The sequence below is a fragment of the Trematosphaeria pertusa genome, assembly GCF_010094035.1.
Source record: "Trematosphaeria pertusa strain CBS 122368 unplaced genomic scaffold BU26scaffold_7, whole genome shotgun sequence".
Lineage (NCBI taxonomy): Eukaryota > Fungi > Ascomycota > Dothideomycetes > Pleosporales > Trematosphaeriaceae > Trematosphaeria > Trematosphaeria pertusa.
In genome coordinates, this window is record NW_022987218.1 from 536,035 (window position 1) to 560,442 (window position 24,408).

A 24,408-nucleotide genomic window follows, 5' to 3' on the forward strand; every position below is an offset into this window, starting at 1 on the left:
CCAAGATGTTCGGTTAGCTGCTGGCTTTCTTCCGGACAACGGACTCACATCAAGTCATACTCAAAGATCTGCCGGCTACCAACAATTGCTCGTGGTGTGTAAGGACTGGAGGGAATTGGAGGAGACGCGGGGCGAACAGCTGGCGTAGAAGTGTGGAATACGCGGCTGAATGAGCATTATTGTACGTCAGGGGCTTATGAATTTTCACGTGTTTGATCAGAAGTCATAGTTAAAGATTCTTTTATAGGACGACCGCAGCGAGCACACCATGTCGAAGAAATGCTTTTCTCTACTCATGTTACACTGTTCCTATGTCGTTGACGCCTACGAATCATCACTTCCCTCGCACTGGCTCTGACTCTTAACATTCATGTATCCGTTACCTATTAAGGCCAGAGTTTCAGCACCAGCTCACCTGGCGAATCTATCCCTAAGGTCCCATCGTACGCCAAAAGCACGAATACGAGCAAGAGCAAGCAGATGAAGAAGACGATACTGAACACAAAACAATAAGCACTTCCATTTTTCTCCATGCCTATTTCCCAGGGGTATATTGAGCCGCCCATTCATTGGTCGATGCTAAAGACGTCGCGATTATTACCAGCCCAGTATACCATGCCTTCCGATACCATACCATACCATCCTCGCGCGACGCAACACCGCGCGACCAGGGATGCACTGGAGTTCGTAAATTCGTAGGAAAAGAAACCATGCCGCACGTGCGTGTAAGGAATAGCCCAAGACGCTTCAGAGCGTGATATTAATACAGCGGAGAGAAGAAAGACGAGAGTCTGGGGGTGATTAGAAGTAGTCCCCGTTTTGTGGAGGCGGATGCTGTGGGTGTTGGTGAGGATGTTGTTGGTGGGGGTGCGATGGCTGCTGCTGCTGTGATGTTTGCAGGGTGATCGGAGGCACGTAGTAGGATTGGTAAGGGTGCTGGGGGTAGCTGAAGTCGGCCTGTGCCATGAGGGGGTTCATCAGGCCAGGCGAAGGTCGCTGGGGTAACTGCTGCGGTGGGAGCGAAGCCGGGGTAGGGGGCATGACGGGCTGAGCAGTGACTTGATACATCTGGTGCGCCTGCTGCGCCTGTTGTGCTTGTTGTGCCTGCTGGGCTTGTTGGACTTGTTGAGCTTGTTGTGCCTGTTGCGCCTGTTGCACTGCTTGCTGGGCCTGCCGTCGGTACAATTCGTCGGTGGAGACGGATTCCATCTGCTGCCGTGACTGTTGTTCCTGAGGCTGGTTGTTCCAGCCCCACTTCTCCTTCAGCTCCTTGTTGAGGAAGTCAACGCGCCAGCCCGTCTCCTGGCGGATCTTGTCGAAAATTTGGAGGACTTCTTCCTGTTGGGCGCGAACTGTCAGAGATTCTGCTGCGATGGCGAGAGAGCGTAGGGCGACGCTGGCGACTCCCCGGTCTTTGACGTGCGCTACGATGCCGCATATTAACTGCGCATGCTTGTCCAGCAGTATTCCCATTTCGCCGTCGTGGTCGTCGGCGCTGAGGACGGGGTTCGTTTGCGCCAGCAAGCACATGCAGGTGTGGTAAAAGAGCCGTGCGACTACCGACGCGCGCTTGATTATCCAGACTTCGGGGAATGCGGACCCGGACAGGGTATGGCCAGGAAAAAGGTAGGCGATGGGATGCATGGTGCGGGGGATCTTCGCGTTCCAGTCGTCTGCCATCTTCAGCAAGTGCTGCCACTCGCTATACCGTGTCTGCAGGGTCTGGCTGGCGACATGTTGGTCCCTTGGAATAGAGGCGCGAAAATTGCACACTTTTGCAATAATGTAGAGTATGCGATGAGTCCATATCTCTTCCCGGCTGGAGTCAATGTCGCGCGAAAAGTCCATGTCGACGCCCCATTCATCAGGGTTCCATGCTACCTGCCAGTTGAAATGTAGGCAGCTGAGCAGCTCCATGCCGACATTGAGCCAGAAGCAAGCCGCCCCTACAGAGTGTTAGCCAATACTCTGTCAATGAAGAGTCTCAGACCTCCAGGATTTGTGGTCCGGAGCGAGAATACGTACCGATGCCTGTCGACGTCGCGTTCCAGCCGCACTCCTTGATAAGCGCCCGGGCACCAGCGATATGGTTCATCCGCTGCAGGGCTTTTTCGCACATGATTTCATATACGTTTAGTATGACTGCAGTGGTCGCACAGAGGACCCTATCTCGGGTTGGATCTTGCAGCGACTCGAGCAGGTGGCGGGTGGCTACGTCGTAGTATCCCAAGGCCTTATCCTCGGTGTATTTGGGATTAACCAGGGCGAGATGTCGAGCGCCACATGCTAGGAAGGCGTTGAGAAGCATGGGTTCGTTCAAGGCATGGAATGGGAGAAGACGTGAGAACTACAAATGGTTTAGTTTCCAGCGTTGTATTCATGTAGACGAGTTGCGCAGTAGGGAAAGCGAGAGGTGCCGGGGCTCATACGAAAGAGATTGCCCTACGTGTTTTCGCGAGTCCATGCTATCCATCCACAATCCAACCTCCTCGACGTAGACCTGCATGAACAGGACCTCCTCCTGGTTGTGCAGGTAGTCACGTGATGTGGGGTTCGTTCGGTGCTGAGACGGCATTGGGCTGATGCGGACGTGGGAATCAGGGCTCCTGAAGGCGTCTAGCTCATAGTCGGTGGGCATATCCGGGGCGGCGGTGCCGGCGGAGGATGAGGAGTCATCAGGAGTGTGCTGCTGATAGCGGGTCGGCTGCGGCTGGGGATGTGGCTGCTGTTGATGGTAATTAAGTGCCTGGGAAGCGTATGCGTGTGCGTATGTGTTGGCTGCTCCTTCCACGTTCGATGATCGCTCCTCTGGCGAGTACGGCCTGTACCGCGCCAGGCCGCCTTGATATTCAGAGGCAATGTTCCTGGACTCGTCCTGAAAGGCGACGCGCCAACCTGGAACGGGCGGCACAAGCACAGGCGGGTTGTTGCAGCTGTGCTCGAGGAAGTTCAGGCGGATGCCCCAATGGCATCCTCTGTTAGACTTGCGGCAGTTGTGGCATTCGGGCCGCACTTCATCGCACTTGAGGTGTCGGTCCCTGCAGGTCAAGCATCCCGAGCGCACCCGCTTGGACTTGGTCGGCTGCGCGGGCGTGCTCTCTTTGCTGGCGGGCTCCTGCTTCTGCTCGCTGCCGGCGGGCTCCTTGTTGACGAAGCTGCTGGCTGGCGCCGCGCGCGAGACTCCGGGCACTTGCACGGGCACCGCAAAAGTGTGAGACATGGGGGTGGACTGGCGGGGGCAGCGCGACCGAAGGGCCTTCTACCCCCGGCTGGCTGCGAGTGACGGGGCGGCAGTCGCGGCGGCTACGATAGAAAGAGACGAGCGACGACTGGAGTTAGCGATGCGGGCATGTCGAATGCCGAAGAATGCTGGGTGGAGGTCGAGGTGATGGGAGAGGCGAGAGGCAGCAATTTGAAGCGGGCAGCTGCGCCTCTGGGGGCCCGCGAGCTGCCCAGCTGCGGCTATTCTTGTCGAATCTTGCAAAGCCAGGCCGGGGTCCCCCAAAATAGACGGCGACAGCGCCCGCTCGCTACCCATTGCCCCCACGCCCGCGCACCGCCCGCTGCAGCTGCACAGAATCATCCAGCCTGGCGACAGTTCGTCGCTGTCAATTGACGGCCTCGTGTCTGTGTGCGTCCCGGCGGACTTCAGAGCGGCCGGGGCAGAACCCGCGCGTGTCGCTGCCCCTAGCGCGTGCTTCTGCGACGCCAGCGACGCCCTCTGTGACGTGAACCCGCTCGCTCTCGCCGCTCGTTGGCCCGTGCAGTTAATTGAGATAGCTCGCTCCGATCCCCAGCGTCGATCCTCGCTCCGGCTTGCCGTAATCACTGCCTCAGCTTGGCTTGCGGCGGCCGGAGAACCTCCCGCTCCTCCCATGGCCGTCCATGTCGAGCGCCAGCCGTCCACGCTTGCCGCTGCGCAGCCCAGCTACATCTTCCGCGGTCACGCTGCCCAGATCCACAGCATCCAGATTGTGCACCGCAACACCCGCCTTGTCACCGGCGACGCTGACGGATGGATCGTGCTGTGGCGGCTGGAGTCCAACCGGCCCTTGGCTGTCTGGAGGGCTCACGATGCAGCCATCCTAGGGACTGCACCGTGGGGCCGTGAGAAGCTCATAACGTGAGTTTTCCTCGTTCATGCGACCTTCCGTGGAAGGGGGATCAGTACGTGCCCGGATTCAGCACTATCCTCCCACTTTCGCATGCGAGCTGTCGACCACCCACGGCTGACCCTTCATTCCAGCCACGGGCGCGACAACACGCTCAGAATATGGCAGCTGCGGCATACGCATCTTCTTTGTCTGTCTACTGTCCCCCCTGCGGATGGATCCGGTACACACAGGCCCAAGCCATGGTTGCTGCACTCCCTACCCGTGAATACGCTCAACTTCTGCGCATTTTCCATGTGCTACGATGGCACGCAGGGGAGTAAGACGGAGTCGGAAAAGGGGCACGCATTTTCAGCCGTCTCTAGCGATTCGATCCTGGTAGCAGTGCCTGCCAGAGACGACAGGAAGATAGAAGTCTATCGTCTCCCAGACGAGAAACTAGCGTACATCGTGCCTCGAGTCGAGACAGCTGATACAGGTAAGAACGCTCCTTTATCTGGCCGCCTTTCCGGCTGCATATCCTCAGATACGAAAGTCTGCAGCCCCCTTCTAAATATACATTACACCCCGCCGGGAATGGCGCATCACGTCTCCACCACAATCGGAACGTTCCGCTGACAACCTTCAGGTATGGTGATGGCTGTGAAGCTCGCGTACCACCCGTCATCCAACAACACCGTTTTAATCGCCGGATACGAGGGCGGTTTCACCGCAGTTCATCTACTGCCTCGTACTCGTCTACCAACAGGAAAATCAATACCGAAACTTGCCCAAGCCATCTACCTCAGCCAACCCCATACGCAGCCCGTTTTGTCGCTTGATGCGCTGCCAGATCCCAACATGTACTTTACGTCGTCTGCCGATGCAGTCATTGCTGCGCATCGGATTCCAGAGATGCCCCTTAATATCGAGCATGGTGATGGCGACGAATCTCTCTCTTCTAAAGATATCGAGAACGCTGGGCAAATTGGCCAGGCATTATCAGACCAACCAAGCTCAGTGGCATCCACAAACCTCACACCAAATCCGGAGATTATGGTGGATCCCACGGCACCGTCACGGGACATTGATGGGCTTGCTCCGTCTGTACTACTAGAACCATCAGCGCAAGAAGGAGAAGGAACAGAGACAGTAAAGGCAAATGCATCATCAGAGCCCCTCGATATCTCGAGAGAGCCTATAGCCCCTTCTGCAACCACTTCGCCTCTTTCATTCTCCAAACAAACCATTTCGTCACCATCACATGCTGCGGGATCCCAATCGAAGTCAGGAGGCCTCTCATCTCTCCTCTCCTCAGCCGCAGCGCAACCTCAGCTCAACCCCTCTCCACCAGCTTTCCCCGCCCCTATAATTATTCAGCCACCGCACAAAACCATCAATACCAAGCATTCCGGCCAGCAGTCTCTCCGCGTCCGCTCAGACGGCCGTCTCTTCGTCACCGGCGGCTGGGACAGCAGAGTGAGAATATACAGCACGAAGACGCTGAAGGAAATGGCAGTGCTGAAGTGGCATAAAGAAGGTGTGTATGCGGTCGACTTTGGAGAGGTTCTGGGCGCAGACGATCCGGCCAGCCCAGATGCAAGCGTGGATCAGGAGCTCGAGGAAGAGCAGCGTTTGGGCGGTGACGAGGTGGCGAAACGAGAAACTGGGCTCGGGAGGTTGCAGCGTCAGAGAGAGGAAAGAATGCAGCTTAAGCATTGGGTTGTTGCGGGCGCTAAAGATGGCAAGGTTAGTCTGTGGGAAGTGTTTTGAGCCTATCTTATATCCATCAAACCCTTTGCGCTCCTTTCGCGGTTAAACGAGTTCATCTTCTAGACCCTAATACTTCAGCTGGGGCCTTTCTCGGACAAGAAGCTGGATGAGAGAGTGTCTTGGCTTTGAAAAGGTGGAATGTGGATGGCTCATGAAAGCGCCGTTGATGTGGATGGTCTAAGAAGAGTGGAGATAATGCAAGGGTCAATGGTTACGTTGCTTACGAGAAGTTCGGAGAGCAGAAATATCAAGAGAATGGGATTACTCCGCCAGCATCATCGGTGGACTTAGCTTTCGCCTCGTTTCAGATGAATGCTGAAAATGTACAGCCTCACCGCGGAGGCAGACGCGTACACCAGTCGTCACCCGCAGATCTCGAACACGCACGCAACCAAGGGAGCGTTAGCCCATCCCCATCCACGAGGAGAAACTAGCACAAAATGCACAGTAAAATACCTCATCGTCCGGGCGAAAGTCACCTTCCCAGTCGTACCTCAATTCAAGACTTACAAATCTCGATTTCCGCCTAGCCTAAAGGGATTCGGAGCTTTGCAGCGGTGAAAGCACTGTCATCCTGACTCCCAAGCGTAGGGGCATTACATATGCATCGGTACCCGACAAAATGCTAAGACGTGATGTTGCGAGGAGATGGTGCAATTCTCATCGCCTTTCCGGAATAGGCTTAGCGCGGCTCCTGTCATGCAAGATCGACTGACACTGTTTCGACTGCTGCCAACGTCAAGTGGAGATCGCATACGCTGTGTTCTTGTTTGCTTTGGGGCTTCTAGGCTTGTGCGGTCGAGAAAGCTTGGTTCGATGAAGGGGATGGGCACACTGTCTCTATGTATGCTGGGTGTACTCATCTTGGAAGCTTACGCTCTCAGTGGCTTCGTGCGACTTGAAAGTGCTTGCTTCAGAGGTCTTCGTCATACAGTCTGACTCCGCTTTCGGAGCTGTACCTGGAAAAATGGTGCCTTGCAGTGCCGCGTCTACGAATATATGCGCCTCCTGCGCCGTTACCTTTCCGAATCTGTCAAAGTCCGCTTCCCCGGCCTGACATTTACTTACATTGTGGGGAAATTGCGGCTACTACGTCCGTGCGAAGGGCGATGGTGTGCGATTGCGCAAGCTCTTCGGAGCTTTTGATGAGTTAAGCAGGGAAGTATTGGGCTAGGACGGCGTGATGCCCTTGCGCTTCGGTATTTAAGTCACTGTGTTCCAGTCTTTGTTTGCTTTTCTGTTCTCTAGATTCTCCGGGAATACGTAAAGTATTCTAGTCTTTCCGCACTAAGAAGCAAACTATTTCCTCCTGTCTTGCACGACCGCATTATCGGTCTAGGGACCCGGAAGAACTTCCTTTTCCTCCGTTTAGTGGCCTACTTGTATCGATCAGCCGTATATCAGGAACTCCTCTACGATATTCTCCCAGCTTGGTACTTCAAGTCCGCCTTAATCTATCACAGTTCCCACCAGTCCGTCCAGTGATCCTCGGAACTCCCAACCCTCGACGTCCCAATATCGCCCACTTTTTCAAGTCCCGCCAACTCAATCACAATGGCACCAGCTCTAGTCGAGACTACTCCACACCTCTCCACCGTCCCATCCAAGGACACCAAACCCACCCTCAAACCACAGGCCCAGGCCCACAGCTACACCCCCGGCCGCACCGCCATCCAAAAGCACTCCGACACCACATACGCACACGAGCACCTCCGGCCGCGCTTCCCAGACCTCCACTGGCCGCCCCTGACCGAAGTCCCCTACCACGACAAAGGCCTCCTCGGCGACCCAGCATTCAAGCACCTGCTCAGCGGCGCAACCGACGTCTTCGACTATAACCCCAAGATCGGGACCGAGATCCACGGCGTCGATCTCGCCAGCTTGACTGACGCGCAGAAGAACGATCTCGCGCGGCTGATTGCTACGCGTGGCGTTGTGTTCTTCAGGAACCAGAGGAGCTTCGATGTCGAGAAGCAGCGCGAGCTGGGGCGGTATTTCGGGAGCTTGCATAGGCATGCTACGACTGCGGTGCCGAGGCGAGAGGGGTGGGAGGATGTGCATGTTGTGTTTACGGGGGAGGAGAGTCCGGATCTGCGGGCTATGTTTACGCCTACGTTTTTGTGGCACTCGGATGTGAGTTGAGCTTATACCCTACCTACCTAACTATACACCTATCTATACCCCCTCATACCCATCATGCTAACCCATCAGGTAACCTACGAACTCCAACCCCCCTCCTACACCTCTCTAAAAGTGCTCACCGGCCCCCCGCGCGGCGGCGGCGGCGACACGCTCTGGTCCAGCGGCTACGCCGCATACGACATGCTCTCGCCCTCGATGCAGACCTACCTCTCCTCGCTGACCGCGCTGCACTCAGCACACATGCAAGCGCAAGGCAGCCGGGACCTCGGGCGTCCGGTACGCCGCGAGCCCGTCGTCACCGCGCATCCGCTCGTGCGCACGAACCCCGTGACAGGCTGGAAGAGCCTGTTCTTCAACCCGGGCTTCGTGACCAAGATCGTCGGCGTGCCGAAGACGGAGAGCGACCATGTCATCGCTTTGCTCAATGAGATCGTGGCGACGAGTCCAGAGATTCAGGTCAGGTTTCAGTGGGGGGAGGGAGATGTGGCGTTTTGGGATAATCGGGTTTGTGTGAGTGTTTTCGTTCGCCGCTTTTTCCTGAGAGGAGTGAGGAAGGAGGCTAATGTTTTGTGATTAGAATCACTCTGCGAGCTATGGCTTTGCGCCGCATCGGCGGCATGCGGTGAGGGTGTGCTCTCAGGCGGAGCGGCCGTATCTCGATCCGAACAGCAAGTCGCAAGAGGAGGACCTCGCTGAGCGGTATGGGATCCCCAGGGCGAATAAGGACGGTTCGGGCATTGTGAATTACAATGACTGAGCGTTTCGACCTTGTCTGTCCGCGAGTGTTGGTTGACGATGGGCTCCCGCCAGTTCCCTCTTTGGAGAGGATATGCTTTTCAATGCTGCAGTTTAGCGGGCGGGTTCCGGAAATAGTGGACATACATGTGTACACTCTGCTTTGGGCTCCTCTCAACTCCAAATTCGAAAGCATCTCACATAGGAGCAAAGTTGCTTGGGGCTTCAAGAGAGTGCCAACAAAGGCTTTTATTCTGACCAGAAACCTCCTATATGCCTCCCGTGAGCAAGAATACCATACTCTCGATCGTGACTCCGCAGGCCGGTATGGCTAAAACGACACAGCAGGAGTAGCAAGACATGAACAAGATGGTACGGCCCTTAGGTAGTGCAGTAGTATGATGGCATGGCGGAGGAAGTGCGAATGTTTTTCTTTCATTTAGCGACTTAAGCATGCCGTACCAGAAAGCTGCCGTGCTGCTGCACCAGCGGTCGATAATGTTGAGAGTGTGTCGTGAGTTGAAATGGATAGCCCGTTGCGCCCCCTCTTTGTTAACGTCCTAGCGCCTTTCCAGTGGAGAAAGGAGAAGTATGAACCTGAACGTAAATGCCGTCGAATAGTCCTGCCACGGACGATGTCTCAAACACCCGCAATCGCGTCTTCCACACGTCAACATCCATTATTGGCTCCCAGCGCTCTCCCCTAAATATCTACAACTTCTGTGCCAGCTCTTCCACTGAGACCCAACCCTCAATCCCTGCGAAACGGTCGTATCAGCATCTCGAACCTCGGTATCGGGATCCCGTTCAGATTTGTCCAGCCCACTTCGCTCTTTTCCAACGCCTCTATTCTCTTCTCAGCGGGCTTGTTTCCGGCGGTGTTTGCGGCTGTATCCGTGGGCTTTTGGAGGAGACCGGAGGCTTCGAGTCGCGGGGAAAAGTAGGGGTGCGTTCCTTTCCAGACGCGGTACAGCTCGTAATTGCAGTACAGGAGCACCGCAGTATTCAGCGACGATGCTAGGCTCGGTGTCGAGCGGAAAATTCGTGTGGAACTCATTGTGAGCCTGGGTGTGGAAGCTTGGAGGTTCCTGATGGGCGAGAGTGTTGGAGAGAAGTTGGGCTCGGCTCGAGATTCTCAGGTGAGATGAGGCTGCTGGGCGCGGAGGTAGTCAGCGCTGGTTGGCTCACGGCTCGGAGAAATTGGATTCTTGGCATCACGTGGCTGATGCTGCCTACCTCGAGCTTCAACAAATGTTCAGATGCGTTTCCTCTATTCAATAAACCTCCACACCCACACCCTACACCTCTGAGGGATCGCCAACACCCACCATGGACGACCTCGCGAACCTCGAGTACCTCTCGCTCGTCTCAAAAGTCACCTCCGAAATCCAAAACCACCTTGGCGTGTCCGAGAAGACACTCGCCGAGTTCGTCATCGACCAGCATGGCAAGTCGAAGAATCTCGTCGACTTCAAGGCCCAGCTCGAGGCCATGGGCGCCGATTTCCCTCAAAGCCTGATCGAGAGTATCGACCGGGCGGTGCTCACGATGCATCCAAAATACAAGAACAAGGGCGCAAATGGGCAGAAGGCAGCCGCAGACGAGGAAGGCGCCGAGGATGCTGTCGACCGCAAGACGCGCGTGTTCAAGGGCCTGGCGATTCCGGACAAGGAGGTGGAGTACGACGCCGAGAACGACCAGGAAGACAATGGAAAACCACAGACCGACGCTCTAGACGATACGTTCGCTATGTTGGAGGGTCTGGCGGGGAAGGGCGCGAGTAGGCCGAAGGAGCGGTCATCGAGGAAGAGGAGCATGAGTCCAGTCAACGAGGAAGAGAGGGACAGGAGTAGGAGCAAGCGCCACAGATACAGGTCACGGTCAAGATCGCGCTCGCGGAGTCCGAGACGGCGTGACGAGCGCAACGAGGACTACGTCTTTGAAGACGAGTTCGGCCGCACAAGGACGGTCAAGCGGCACGATACCAAGCGCTCGCGACGCAAATACAGGGACGAAGATATCGACGAGTTCCGCCGCCCGCCCACGCCCGAGCTAGACGATGAGCCGATATTATACAAGGTCTACAATGGCAAGGTCACCGGCGTGAAGGACTTTGGCGTCTTTGTGAATCTCCAAGGTGTCCGTGGCAAAGTCGATGGGCTCGTGCACGTTACGCAGATTCAAGACGGTGCTCGGGTCAATCATCCTTCTGATCTCGTGTCTAGATGGCAAGAAGTAAAGGTGAAGGTGATCAAGAAAGAGGGATCGCGACTCAGTCTAAGTATGAAAGAGGTGGACCAGCGAACCGGCCGCGACTTGGCTCCCCAGGCTCGAATAGCGTCTGGCGCCAACATGCAGGGTCTCGGAGGAGCGCCTGGTACTAACGATCCTGTGCCTGTGGTTGAGGATAGCTTCAGCAGCCGGCACAACGGGATGCGAAAACGGATGACCTCACCCGAGAGATGGGAAATCAAGCAATTGATTGCAGCCGGCGTGATTCCTCGCTCCGAGGACCCAGACCTCCATGACCACGAGGATGTCAACGAGGAGGGGCGCTTCGAAGAGGAGGAAGACGTGGACATTGAGGTCCGGGAAGAGGAGCCACCTTTTCTTCAGGGACAGACCAAACAGTCTCTCGAACTCTCACCTATTCGTGTGGTCAAAGCTCCTGATGGATCTCTAAACCGTGCTGCAATGGCCGGAGATACGTTAGCCCGGGAACGGCGTGAACTACGACAGCAAGAAGTGCAAGAAAAGGCTGCAAAGGAGGCTGCAGAGGTCGATCTGAGCAGTCAATGGAACGATCCCATGGCGCAGCAACGGCAGTTTGCTAGCGATCTAAGAAATACTCGGACGAACCAGGCCCCTGACGCTATGCCCGAGTGGAAGAAAATTGCTTCGGCGAAAGCTTCCATGGGCAAACGCACGGACATGAGCATCAAGGAACAGCGTGAGAGCTTACCAGTTTTCAAATTTCGCCAGAGTCTGCTGGAAGCTATCTCGGCCAATCAGATATTAGTTCTGATTGGAGACACTGGAAGCGGAAAAACAACTCAAGTCACTCAGTACTTGGCCGAAGCAGGTTACGCGAACGAGCTGATGATCGGATGCACACAGCCCAGGCGTGTCGCAGCTATGAGCGTAGCAAAGAGGGTCGCTGAGGAGGTAGGAACCCGACTTGGCGACGCTGTTGGATACACGATCCGATTTGAAGACCAAACTGGTCCGGACACCAAGATCAAATACATGACGGACGGCATTCTCCAGCGGGAAATCCTTCTAGATAATATGCTCAACAAGTACAGCTGTATAATTCTCGACGAGGCACACGAGCGCACAATCGCTACGGACGTACTTTTCGGGCTACTCAAGAAGACGCTCAAGCGGAGACCGGACATGAAGCTCATCGTGACGTCCGCCACTCTGGATGCCGACAAGTTCTCCCAATATTTCTATGAAGCGCCCATCTTCACCATTCCAGGAAGGACTTATCCTGTCGAAATCATGTACGCACGCGAGCCGGTGTCTGATTACCTGGACGAAGCGCTCGTTACTGTCATGCAAATACACCTCACGGAGGCTGCCGGAGACATCCTCCTGTTTCTCACCGGTAAAGAAGAGATTGATAGTTCTTGCGAAATCCTTTCAGAGAGGATGAAGAACCTTGGTCCCTCGGTGCCCGAACTCATTATCCTTCCCATCTATGGAGCCCTACCCTCCGAGGTAGCGACGCGTATATTTGAACCAGCACCCTCTGGAAGCCGGAAGGTCGTCATCGCCACGAACATTGCAGAGACTAGCTTGACGATTGACGGTATTTACTACGTCGTCGACCCTGGTTTTGTCAAGCAGAGCAGCTACGACGGCAAACTCGGCATGGACCGACTCCAAATCACGCCCATCTCACAGGCTCAAGCACGGCAGCGAAGTGGACGAGCCGGACGTACCGGTCCTGGAAAATGCTTTAGGCTTTATACGGAAGCAGCATTTCAGAACGAGATGCTGCCCACCACCATCCCTGAGATTCAGCGCCAAAACCTTAGTAACACAATATTGATGTTAAAGGCAATGGGTATCAATGACCTCCTCCACTTCGACTTCATGGACCCGCCACCAACGAACACCCTTTTGACAGCACTTGAGGAATTGTTTTCGTTAGGCGCCCTCGACGATGAGGGCCTACTTACGCGTCTCGGTCGTCAGATGGCCGACTTCCCCATGGATCCGTCTCTCTCCAAGGCCCTTATTAAGTCAGTGGAGATGAACTGCTCAGAGGAGATCCTTACGATCGTTGCTATGATCAGTGCTACGCAGAACATCTTCCATAGGCCTCGAGACAAGCAGCAGCAGGCAGACCAGAAGAAGGCTAAATTCCACGACCCCTCAGGCGATCACCAGACTCTGCTAAACGTGTATAATGGGTGGAAGGCGTCAGGGTATTCAGTGCCATGGTACGTAAGACCCGGATACAAATCCATATTTATTGTCTCAGTGCTGACTAGAATAGGTGTCACGAAAATTACATTATGCCGCGCAACATGGCCCGAGTGAAGGATGTCCGCGTTCAGCTACAGCAGATCATGGCTAGACACAAGCATCAAATCGTCTCGTGCGGCCGCAACACCATCAAAGTCCGCCAAGCCCTCTGTAGCGGCTTCTTCCGCAATAGCGCGCGCAAGGACCCCAGCGAAGGCTACAAGACCCTCGTCGAAGGCACTCCCGTCTTCCTACACCCATCTAGCGCGCTCTTCGGAAAGCCCGCCGAGCACGTCATCTACCAATGGCTTGTGGAGACGACTAAGGAATACATGCACGTGGTCAGCGCAATCGAGCCGAAGTGGTTGGTAGAGGCCGCCCCGACATTCTTCAAGGTGGCGCCGACGGATCGGCTGAGCAAGAGGAAGAAGGCGGAGCGCATTCAGCCGCTGCACAATAAGTTTGCGGGCGAGGACGATTGGAGGTTGAGTGCGCAGAAGAGGCAGGGACGGGGTGGGGGTGGCACGTGGGGTTAACTGGGGAAATGTTGTGGGTCTGGGCTTTTTGGAGAAGCTGGAGTTGCGTAGGATGGTTTGGGGGTTGGGTTCGATGTGTACATGATACCGATTTCTGCCGCGGCGTAAAGGGACGGCGCTAACGGCGCAATGAGTTCAGCACCCTGATGGCGCAGACCTCAATAACTACCTTACATAATACTACATGAAGCATATAAAGCCCGCTGAACATCACCTACTGCCCTTTTTCGATTCATGTACCTAAACACACTGCACTCCAGCCCGCACGAGTCGATTCATACACATACATCATCGTAGACCCGCGTCCTCGGCCTCCGCATGTAAAGCTCGTTGAAGCTCCTTCATGCTGCCGCTTATCTTACAGGACACTACCGTCGCAGTTGAAATGCGTTGAAGCACATCAGGCTCCCGTTTGCAAGGTCCTTTCCGATGTGGTCAGTCAGTATCGCCCTGCTTCATACTCCGCTTTACAAGAACTCTGGCTGAGTTTCTAGCTGCTGACACTTCGCCAAGTGGCACGGGGATCAAGAATGCATCACGCACAAATGGCCTAGGAAGGATGCGCGTTCTCATGAGTCAATTCCCCTATAGGAAACTATGTACAGTAAGTGCTCCAAGTGAAGCGGAGAAAGACCTCCCATGATCCTTTTACCCCACATCCCAGGGCCCGCTCCACTCCGCAAATCCACATCATAAGTCGTCACCCCGTCACGATAGAGGAAAGAGCTCTATATTACATCCGTCGCCTCAATTCCGGAACCTTTTCAGCACTCCGTCGCTTACTTGGTGGTATCCAGGACATATCGTCCGGCAATCTGGCCCTTGTGCATCTTGTCGTACACCATGCCGAGCTCGGACAGACCGACGACCTTGAATGGCGCCTTGATGAGGCCGCGGGCGAAGAAGTCGATGGCCTCGGCGGAGTCCTTGCGGTTGCCGACGTAGGAGCCCTTGATGGAGATCATCTTGATGACGGACTCGAAGACCGGCGCCCTGAGGTACGCGCCAGCCGGAAGACCAATGCAGATGACGGTGCCGCGCGGGCGGACGTACTCAGCAGCCTGCTGGAAGGGCTTCTCGTTGACGGCGACGAGGATGACGGCGTGCGGGCCAAGGCCATCCGGAGTCGCGGCCTGGACATCCTTGACCACGTTCTTGGAGGTAGCGAAGTCAATGAAGTGCTCAGCGCCGAGCGAGTTCAGGCACATCTCCTTCTTGTCGTCACCGGTATCAATGGCAATGATGCGGATGCCCATCGCCTTCGCGTACTGCTGAGCAAGCGAGCCGAGACCACCGCCGGCACCGACAATGGCGACCCACTGGCCAGGCTTGGCTCCAGACTCCTTCAGACCCTTGTAGACGGTGATACCGGCGCAAAGCACGGGTGCTATGGCATCGAGCGGGAGGTTCTTGGGAATGCGGGCGATGTGGGCGGCCTTAGCAATGCAGTATTCCTGGAAGGTACCGTCGACGGTGTAGCCGGAGAGGAGGGGCTTGGGGCAGAGAGGCTCATCGGATTGCATACAGAAGTCACAGTGGAGGCAGGAGCCGTTCAGCCACTTGACACCGGCGTGGTCACCAATCTAGAGCTCGTCAGTCTCTGGAATCTCCTTGGCCAACTGGGGCGTTAAAAGGCACTTACTTCGACATCGTCGACGAGCTCGCCCCTGGCTACGACGACACCCGCACCTTCGTGTCCGCCGACGAGGGGTAGCTTGGTGGCCTGGATTAGAGATTAGCATCTGCCATTGCGAGCACAGAGAGCACAGGAGGAGACAAGGGCTTACCAGAGGCCAATCGCCCTGCATGGCATGGAGATCGGTGTGGCAGACACCAGAGTACTTGATATTGACGAGGACCTCATCGGGGCCGGGCTTCGGGACGGGGATCTTCTTGTAGACGACGGGTCCGCCGGTCTTCTCGACGACCTGCGCCCACTGTTCCTTGGGGAGTGATGCCATTGTGATTGCGGTTGTTGGGGTGTTGTTGAGAGGAAGGTTCGACTGTCGAGGAATTGGATGAATTGGACGAAGTGGAGGCTGTGGTGAGCGGATCCGAAGCTGTGGAAGCGGGGTTTATATGTCTTTGGAGCTGGGAGCGAGTGAAGGAAGAACCTGGGAGGTTTGGTGGAGGTTTATATACAGTCACGGCGGACCCCACCATCGAGACGCATCCTAGGGTCGCGCCTAGTTTCGGTGCAACTCTCCGTCGACGCTCACCTCTGGTGCAGTGCCACATTAGGAATTCCACACGTCCTGTCCGTCACTCCGGAGCGTGGATCCGAGCCATCGTCACGCCATTGGCTGTGAAGTTGGTGTTGCAGCTCCTGTGGGTCCGTAGAGGGGTACAAGGTGCAGGCCAGGTGGGATGGGCCATCGGATGATGTCTGGTGTCGTCAGTCCGGCCGCTTCCTATCGGATAGCTAGGCGACGTCTAGCTGAGCGTTGGCCGTGGTGGAGTGAAAGAACGTGGCCTGATTCACCGTGCTAGTCTATGTCAATCAGCAAAAGTGCATCGGCGGGAAGAAGCGCGACGTTCTGGACGAGGCGGGGCACGGCGTGGCTTGACGTAGCCCCCTGTTTGCAGCCAACATCTCACCTGATATTCCTCACGCCGTTGAGATGGGAAAGCTTCTACCTCCACCGGCCGTGGCCGAAAAAGGATTTTCAACATCACGATATCTGGGCAATATTGGCACGAGAAAATTCCCTGCGCTGCTCATTGTGCCCTACGAGTGTGCGGCTCTGCTCGGCGCAACATCGCCCATATTCCCGCGGCCGTGCAGCGCCACTCGTGCACCTCACGCCTCCTAACCTCCCGTTTCAGCGCTCCGGAAACCAGGACAACTGCATGCCCACCGTTCGGTCGAACGCGAACTCGCGACTCATACCCCAGAGTACGCGCCGGGGAAATGCTACCCCAAACTCTGCGCATTCCGGCGTGTAAGGCTCCCCGCATTCCCAAACCAGCAATGCAATTGCCCAATCGCAATGCGAGAACAGGCACCAGGGGTCCACATGGGGCCGACTAAGGCCCGCAAGCTTTTCGCATCTACGGAGATCTGTCGCGCCGAGAAGATACGGGGTCTGCCTGTGGCTGAGGTTCGCGGGGAAGAGACGTGTCTACCGTGAACCTTAGCGTCCGGGCAAGCGTCCGGGCAAATGGGAACGCCTCACGTGCTGAGCGGCTGCGCCCTGAATTCCTTCTTATGGAGGGTAAACCGTTTCAGTTTCCCGTGAAGCACGACTGCATTTTCATGGGGGCGCAGGCACAGTCGTACCATTGGTTAAGAGGACGTGTCTCGATGCGTATAGCTTCCCGCCATCCGTGGTTATCTTCTCGATAGTCAGGGATGGCTAGGCTACAGCTCAAACCTTCAATACGGGTCCGAGTGCGGGGAAGCTCTGGAGCTCTTGCTAGTGCAGTTGGTATCGCGGGGTAAAGGAGCTCCTGAGCTTCAGCAACTGGAACTGTTGTATCGGGGTCGTGTGCCGGACCCTTCCTCTGCTCTTTTTCGGACTCGACAGTATGCTACCTTACTCACTATGCCTCCTCCTACACCGCTCCTCGTGTTCCCCTAGAGTGCACCATCGCCGACCCTTCGTTTGCCCTCGGAAATCAGCACGCAAGCTTACCAACATAAGCTTTCTTCGAAAAAATCTCGACCATCTGGGCACGCCTGAAGGCCCATCGAAAGGATACTTCTCCCCGTCAGAGACAGCGTCATTTCAAATCGAGAACCCCGCAGTACAAGCTCGACTTGAGGACTGGTGTTGGTCTGGAAAGCCGCCCTAGCCAGGCAACTCGGAAATGCGATGGCTCTGGATAGCGGACACTCGGTGCTCGCGTGCGTCACCACTATCAGAGTACTGCGACAGAAGAGGCGATACAAAAGGCGATTGAAGCGGTGTCTGCTCGCCGACAGTGGAACCTTCCATTTCGGTCACTTGCGATGGCGTATCAGGAGCCTCATAGATTCGCCTGTCCTCGACCGGTAGCTCCGCCTTCCACCCTGATTTGTGCGGATAGTCGAGCGGGTCCGCACGTGGCGATCCATCTCTTTGCCTTTCAGCGTTCGACCGGTCCCGACGTCTGCGACAGACGTATATCAAAATGCCAACAATTGCTAGGAGCACTGGAACTCCCACGCCCAAGCCGATTGCTATAGCCATTGTATGGCCCTTGGGAACTGGTGTAGGCGAGCTTGCGGTGTCTGTAGCGGGAGGACGAGCAGGCAAACTTGAGTGAGAGTGATCTGTTGTGGACGGCGCTGCTGTGTCCGTACCGGAACCGCCCGTCGTCGCTGTACTGGCTCCGCTGGATATCGCCGTCGTAACCCATCTGTCGGAATTCAAGGAGAAATAGCTTGGAAGTTCGGTTTCCTCCGGAAGCTGCCGCATATCCGAGATTGTCCCTACTTCTTTAAAAGCGACGTACTGGTCATCGTGCGCTAGGTCCTCGCAATGTGTTTCGGATAGCTTCTCCAACTTTGGATCCCATGGCGTGTGCGTCGGACAGTCACGACAATTATCTGGGTGATTGCACACCTGTAGGCTGAGTTAGCTCTGGCTAAAGGAAGTATACATATCCATGTTTTCATGCCGCCGACGCTGACACATGGCCGTTATAGAGCTATAGGAATAGATATTCGCAGGTAGGTGGGATTTCTAGTGTTAAATCCACTGTCTAATGCAGCCCGCAGAGGGCAGGCGGAGGGTCACGGGTAGGATACATACCCATGTATCACCTGGCAGCCCATGGGTGCCATTGCAATATACCAGCCCCACCCAATTCGTTGTCTCTCGATTAAGGTCGCACTTCGAAGGACAGACACTCGAATCCGCATACGCCGAATCCGTGCACCCGTACTGATACGTATTGCCAGTGCCCGAATCGTAGCAGGCATTATGCTCTAAGCATTTGTCGCCGGCCTTGCAGCACGAGTAATGCGGAGTGGTGTTGCTGGTCCAGCAGGGCACGATATACTTGGGTGCGAGTTTGTCGACGTCGGTGTAGCACAGCTGAGGTGTTGAAGCGACAAGAGCGACGCTTGCGAGAAGAGTAAGAAAGTCTGGGAGGCGTGCATAGCCGCGCATGTTGGGCGGGTGGGACGGGGGGTTGAAGGAAGGAGCAAAGGAAGGCAATTGAGGAGGTGGCTATGAGGACAGATGTGAAGAAGTGCGGTGTGCCCTAGATTAGCTGACAACCCACAGCACAGTGGCATCACCATGCGGCAATGGGGACATTATCGAAGAAAAGAGTAGATGAGCGTTTGGGCCGAGAGCTCAGGTGTCTATGACTGGTCGAAGCCAAGCTTCACCTTCAGTGGTCGCTCCTTCCTGCGCTGTATGTTAGCGTGGTTGCTGTTTGCTCCGGTGGTTCCTGCACCCGTCATGTGTAACCATTCAAACGTGAAGAGAACGTCAATACGGCGAAGGAGGTCGACGGTGTGTCCCGAATAATATGTTTGAGTGACTGAGTCTTGTGCAAGTGGAACGTACCTAGGTAGCACAGGGGACACTGTTCAATCCCAATAAAAGATTACAACGGGTAGGACTACCATACCGGCAGTAGAACCCCTCTCTAGAAATCTAAAGCGCGTCTTTCCCGTGCGATGTCTCTATGCAATGTCGTCGGTCATGCTAGCAAGTACACCTGCTCCAATGATGCCTCCATCAAGTGCCTCTTTCAGAACCACACGCTTCGATGCATTCGCGGGTGATGCTTTGGTAACCAGAGCATCGATCCAACGCTGGCACGTTACTAGCCACTCTGGGTATTGTGAGATAGTTCCACCAGCATACGCAATCACTAGTTCCTCGGCCTCGCACTTGTTATGGGCTTCGGTCCCATTTGCTTTGGTTTGACCGGGTCGGTCTATTCGTATATCGTGCGCACAATCCAACAGGCCAACGCATGCCGCGGCAATCAGCGCCGAGGACCGTTGTTGCACGGCGTAAGCAATATCACGTATCTGTTTCACCCGCGTAGGCGTCCAGAAGAATGTCGTGGACGATATCGGTGCGTATTTCTTCTGAAGCGCCTCCGTCAAGGTCGCGTCATCGGCTCTAGCTACTACCTCGGAAAGGAATCTCGTGGGTATCGCGTTCTTCGTTTCCAGGGATGGCGGAAGACGGGCGTCTGGCTCTTTCGAAACGAGATCTGTGAAGACCAGCCGTACAATCTCGCCCAAATAGCGACCTGCGGTCATGTATTCGAAAGGCTGAAATCCCGGAGCTTCGCTGTTTGCATCTAGCGTGAGATCCCACGGAGTCTTGATGTTGAGGTCTATTAGGGGCTTGTCTGTTCCTCGTATCGTCCATTCGGTGTTGATGACCACCGTCTCTACGGCTTCTGGATTGGCCAGACCATCTTTCTTGGCCGGATGCAGTACTTCGAGCTTCATTGGCACTGTCGCATTCGTACCGGTACCTACGATCAGCCCCATCGCTACTCGGCTGTTCGGTGCTGCTTTGACAGCATACGCTAAAGATGCAAACGTAGCTACAGTGTCGTTCGTGATGGCTGCTATCCGTATCCTTGGAAGTCGTGAGAGCCTTCTCTTTTTGTTCGATGGATTTTCTTCGTCCTGTTCACTCTTGCCATTCGCAGAAGGCCCAACCAAATGACGTGCGTAGCCGGCGAGCAACATCTTGCCAAGATTTAGATCGGACGTGATCGCAAAGCCTTTGCCCATGGGGAGCAAGGTAGCTTCGGACAGACATTTCTGGCTGCTGGAGCGTCAGTCTGCTTCTTTGGCCATTGCCGAACCAGATCAACACTTACGCCATAGGAAAGCTGAATGTAATCCCCAGAAGTAGCTCTTCGCCGAACGGCGAGTCCATGCACTCTGACGGAGGTATATCATCAAGCGCATCTTTAATAACCTCTGCGATGCAGTCCCCGATCCACGCAAATAGATCCTCCGCTTGGTCCATCTTCAGATGCTCTTCAATCGGCCAATTCTTATCGTGGGACCTCCTTATTTTCTCAAACGGTTTTGACCCATCATCTTGAACCCCACCGTCGGCCTCGCCCATCAACTCGATTAATCCAGCTCTTAGGTTCGTCCCGCCAACATCAATACTGAGAAACCTGCCCTTCTCTTTCCCCGTCGGAAGCGCAGTGACTGGCGTGACCAGGAAATGTTCAAGCGACGTCTTAGCGAGGCTGGCATATGTCTCCGAGAACCGGGCTGCCAAGTCTAGTAATGTGCCTTCGTTGAGGAATCCCGTGAATGCTGTTATCGCCTTGGATACATCGTCTTGTGGATTCGAAGTATCGGAACCCGCCATAACTTATGGAAGCCGAGCGCAGATGAAGAAGATACGGACACGAAGGGAGAACAGAAAGGAAGTTCCCGCAAGCGCCACGAAATGCAATGCTGACTGACTCAGACAAGGGGTATCAGAATGAACAGGGCCAGCCGCGCGTCCTCTTCAAACGAATTGAGGAACACTCTCTCGCGCTGCACGGCAAAAGATTGAAGAGAAAGGTTGTGAAAAGAACCCGAGGGCGAGGTTGTGTGATAGGATAGGGCAGGACTGAGGCCCTCGGTCGTGCAGCTTCCGTAATCGGCTCTGTGGCTCCTTGCATTGGCATGTTGCAGTCGGCTGCATCTGCCGCGGCCCGGCCGAACAGTAGGGCCGAAACCAGCTAGCCATTCCAGGCTTAGCCTCGGCACGCTGTTCGCGGACCGAGTGAGAGAGCTCTGGCGCAGTTCTTTGTCCCACGAGTAGGGCTGAACAATACTTATACATTTCGCCTCACACCACACCATTCCTTACTAAATCGGTGCAGCTCTGGGGCCGCCTGCCGTTATACGCAATCAGTAATCTAATCTCGAGCTGGGGTTCTATAAAGCGCCATACCGCCCGCACCCGCTTGACCATGGAGAAAGCTCCCCTCCTCCCCCAGACAGACGACGATGCGATGTCTCGTCGTCCAACACCGAAGCGCTTCAGTCGCTTCCACGCCGCCGCTTTCGCCATCATCTTCGGGCTCTTCTGGTTAGCGAGAACGTGGGACTGCGAACACTATGATGAAGGCGCGGAAACCAGCGCGAAGGTGCCGCTCGAGGTACATATAATGTGAGTTCTCGTAGCCACCCTACTCTTCACGTTCCGTATTCTCATGCGCAACAGGTCAAAGTGTCCGGACGCGCGCGACTGCCTTCAATACCTTGTGATACCTACGATGGCAAACGTGTCCGACAAGATCGATTTTAGGCTGTCCTTCATCGGAAAGTAAGGATTCCCAACGTCCATCAATTGCCGCGCCTGGGTGCATATAGCCGGAGCACCTGCAGCTCTCCACTCAACTCTATACTAACCTCTCCGCTCTAGAACCACCGAAGAAGACGACGGCGTCCAATGCAAGCACGGCCAGACAGAGTGCCTAGGAAACATACTCGAGCTATGTGCCGCTTCCGAATATCCCGACCCAAAAATTTACCTCGGTTTTACCATGTGTCTCGAGCGCGATTACAAAATGATACCGAAGAAGGCGCTCATCGAGGACTGCGCGCTGGAGCATGGAATCGATTTTGATAAGCTCAATGATTGCTTGAGCAAAGACGACGGCGCATACGGCATGGGCATGTTGAGGGACAGCGTGACGCGGAGTGCGGAACTGAATGTCAACACAAGTTGCACGATTCGGTTGGATAACAAGACGAGATGCACAATTAACGACGGAGAATGGGTCGACTGCCCGGACGGACACAAACCGGACGATCTCATTCGCGACATCAACCGGCTCTACGACGAGGCGAAAGGATGGACAGATTGATTGCTTGAAAACCGCAAGTTCGCACGCCACGCACACCGGTAGCGCCACAGCTGCGAGGACAGTCCCTCAGATCGGATCTGAGTGTTATCTTTCTGCTCCGAACCAGTGGGAAAGCCTATGCGCCTCTGGTACCACACAGCGCATTGGCCCACCTCGAAAGACAAATTTGATAACCGCCTTGTCCGGAATCGACCTTCATAGTGCATACCGGCACTTCTCTTCCCGCGTACCGTATTCAAAGCCCGCACATATCTGCTATCTGCAGGGCTCTTTCACTCCCAGCTTCTGGGACGCCGCGTTTGGCATTCGCCAAGGGCCTATCATATTGCATTTCCGGCGCATCGGTTAGACTCTGGGCCCATCATACGGTCCGCAGGGCTTTCGGAATGATACCCATCACGTTCTAGTCTTCGAGTCGTACAGCACGACGTTTACATAGAAATGTAGGATGCATGTCAATCCAAAAGAAAATTCATTAATGCCGAGCTATCCAATCCAACACAAACCCTCCCTTCAGAACGCCAATGATGCAGTAGTTTCCTTCGCATGCTCATGCTAACAAAGCCGAAAGATTATACGCTCATCTTCAACAGGGAGTCACGCTACTGGAACTCTCCAAACTCCCCGTCGTCAAAGCCCAAATCCTCCGGCTTCGGCGAAGCCTCGAAAGTCTGCCTACTCCTCCTGCGCTCCTCTTTCACGCTCTTCGCGCTGGGCGGCGGCGGCAGAAAGCCACTTCCACTTGCACCACTGCTAGGTGGTGGCTTGATACTAAACAGCGCGTCTTGTTCGCTCCTCTGTGCTTGCTCGGGACTTCCGCCCTCCCGCCTTTCTCGCCTGCCTTTTAACCCCCCCAGATTTATAGAGATTGTTTCGCCTTCTTTGAGGGAGAAGTCGCGCTTGGGTTCGTCGATAGGTTTCTTGGTGCCGCGGTTGCGGGAGGACGAGGTGGTGGGTGCATTGGGATTGGATTCGAAGCCTAGCACTCGCCGAGCGTCTTGGAGCGCGATGGAGAAGTCGAATGCTTCGCTGCGCTCTTCGAAACCCATCCCTAGCACTGCTTTCCTGCCCTCGCCCACCACTGTGACCGCGAAGAATCGGCTGCTGTCTAGCGCTTGTTCGACAACCGCGGGGCTTGTGTACGGCGCTGCTGCAAATAACTGTCCGGAGCCCGCATCCTCTAATAGCAGTGTTGTAGTGACTTTCTCGGCGGAGTCATCCGTCGGCGTCGGGCTAGGGATGGAGGTTTCGAGGATTCGCAGGCGGGCTGTGAAGATCTGCCGCTTGTTGTTGTCGGCGGTCCAGGTGGAGGCTTGGTAGCCTTTTGTTGAGGTTAACGGCGGGATTTGGTAGACGTGGACTTTTGGTGCGATGTAGAGGATGCGCTGGATGGCATTGGGCGGGAGCGGGGCGCCGGTTAGAGGGTCGGCGTTCATTTTGAGATTGTCAGACGTGTAGTATCCGCCGCGAGTTCGCAATTTCGTTCGTGGGACGCGGTTGTATGTTCCAGCGAGTCGAAGGGCGTTGGGCACCTGGGAGTCTTCGAAATTTGGATAGATGGTCCGAGTAAGGATAGCGGGGTAGCGTGGAACCCACCAGCAGCAACGACGGGGCTGCGGAGATCTGGAGCAACGCGTGAGAGATTCGAGACCGGAGATCTCAGCCGCAGCCTTGCCGCGATTGTCGAATGGGCGTGGGCAAAGGACTGGAGCAGAGGTTCATGTTGCTGTTCGAGGTCCGCATTCGGATCAGTCGGTGATGCGTTGGCAGTCATGCAGGGCACCTGGGCAGGCTTCCAAGGTTCTCCCTGCCCCGCGATTTCACGTGATCCGAACCCTGATTGGGCCTTCGTACGTGCCGGGAGT

General features: G+C 55.4%; 9 protein-coding genes across 9 annotated transcripts; 4 read left to right on the forward strand and 5 right to left on the reverse strand.

Moving 5' to 3' along the window:
• Nucleotides 1-801: 801 nt before the first annotated feature.
• On the reverse strand, nt 802-3,220 carry BU26DRAFT_427359 (uncharacterized protein; the record flags this gene model as incomplete). Its single annotated transcript, XM_033823728.1, has 3 exons — nt 802-1,946; nt 2,026-2,347; nt 2,447-3,220. The coding sequence occupies 3 exons, from the start codon at nt 3,218-3,220 to the stop codon at nt 802-804; spliced, it is 2,241 nt and encodes a 746-aa protein (XP_033683825.1).
• Nucleotides 3,221-3,875: 655 nt separating this feature from the next.
• Nucleotides 3,876-5,864, forward strand: BU26DRAFT_530896 (WD40 repeat-like protein; the record flags this gene model as incomplete). The annotated part of the gene is made up of 3 exons (XM_033830984.1): nt 3,876-4,058; nt 4,281-4,590; nt 4,741-5,864. The coding sequence occupies 3 exons, from the start codon at nt 3,876-3,878 to the stop codon at nt 5,862-5,864; spliced, it is 1,617 nt and encodes a 538-aa protein (XP_033683826.1).
• A 1,554-nt stretch (nt 5,865-7,418) lies between these two features.
• Nucleotides 7,419-8,763, forward strand: BU26DRAFT_504959 (alpha-ketoglutarate-dependent taurine dioxygenase; the record flags this gene model as incomplete). Its single annotated transcript, XM_033826812.1, has 3 exons — nt 7,419-7,997; nt 8,076-8,516; nt 8,584-8,763. The coding sequence occupies 3 exons, from the start codon at nt 7,419-7,421 to the stop codon at nt 8,761-8,763; spliced, it is 1,200 nt and encodes a 399-aa protein (XP_033683827.1).
• Nucleotides 8,764-12,740: 3,977 nt separating this feature from the next.
• On the forward strand, nt 12,741-14,449 carry BU26DRAFT_530899 (ATP-dependent RNA helicase DHX8; the record flags this gene model as incomplete). Its single annotated transcript, XM_033830985.1, has 3 exons — nt 12,741-13,192; nt 13,249-13,706; nt 14,418-14,449. 3 exons carry the CDS (start codon nt 12,741-12,743, stop codon nt 14,447-14,449), a joined length of 942 nt encoding a protein of 313 aa, XP_033683828.1.
• An 83-nt stretch (nt 14,450-14,532) lies between these two features.
• On the reverse strand, nt 14,533-15,714 carry BU26DRAFT_504961 (GroES-like protein; the record flags this gene model as incomplete). The annotated part of the gene is made up of 3 exons (XM_033826813.1): nt 14,533-15,336; nt 15,396-15,476; nt 15,541-15,714. 3 exons carry the CDS (start codon nt 15,712-15,714, stop codon nt 14,533-14,535), a joined length of 1,059 nt encoding a protein of 352 aa, XP_033683829.1.
• Nucleotides 15,715-17,121: 1,407 nt separating this feature from the next.
• BU26DRAFT_306950 (uncharacterized protein) lies at nt 17,122-19,030 on the reverse strand. Its single transcript, XM_033821866.1, has 2 exons — nt 18,490-19,030; nt 17,122-18,300 (listed from the first exon to the last, which is right to left on the reverse strand). The coding sequence occupies exons 1-2, from the start codon at nt 18,847-18,849 to the stop codon at nt 17,545-17,547; spliced, it is 1,116 nt and encodes a 371-aa protein (XP_033683830.1). The 5' UTR covers nt 18,850-19,030; the 3' UTR covers nt 17,122-17,544.
• Nucleotides 19,031-19,229: 199 nt separating this feature from the next.
• BU26DRAFT_519032 (actin-like ATPase domain-containing protein) lies at nt 19,230-21,465 on the reverse strand. Its single transcript, XM_033828954.1, has 2 exons — nt 20,540-21,465; nt 19,230-20,484 (listed from the first exon to the last, which is right to left on the reverse strand). The coding sequence occupies exons 1-2, from the start codon at nt 21,046-21,048 to the stop codon at nt 19,374-19,376; spliced, it is 1,620 nt and encodes a 539-aa protein (XP_033683831.1). The 5' UTR covers nt 21,049-21,465; the 3' UTR covers nt 19,230-19,373.
• A 28-nt stretch (nt 21,466-21,493) lies between these two features.
• On the forward strand, nt 21,494-23,027 carry BU26DRAFT_519033 (uncharacterized protein). Its single transcript, XM_033828955.1, has 3 exons — nt 21,494-21,843; nt 21,898-21,999; nt 22,099-23,027. Exons 1-3 carry the CDS (start codon nt 21,644-21,646, stop codon nt 22,541-22,543), a joined length of 747 nt encoding a protein of 248 aa, XP_033683832.1. The 5' UTR covers nt 21,494-21,643; the 3' UTR covers nt 22,544-23,027.
• On the reverse strand, nt 22,987-24,083 carry BU26DRAFT_550743 (adaptin ear-binding coat-associated protein-like protein 1). Its single transcript, XM_033832067.1, has one exon. It carries the CDS (start codon nt 23,977-23,979, stop codon nt 23,146-23,148), a length of 834 nt encoding a protein of 277 aa, XP_033683833.1. The 5' UTR covers nt 23,980-24,083; the 3' UTR covers nt 22,987-23,145.
• Between the last annotated feature and the right edge of the window lie 325 nt (nt 24,084-24,408).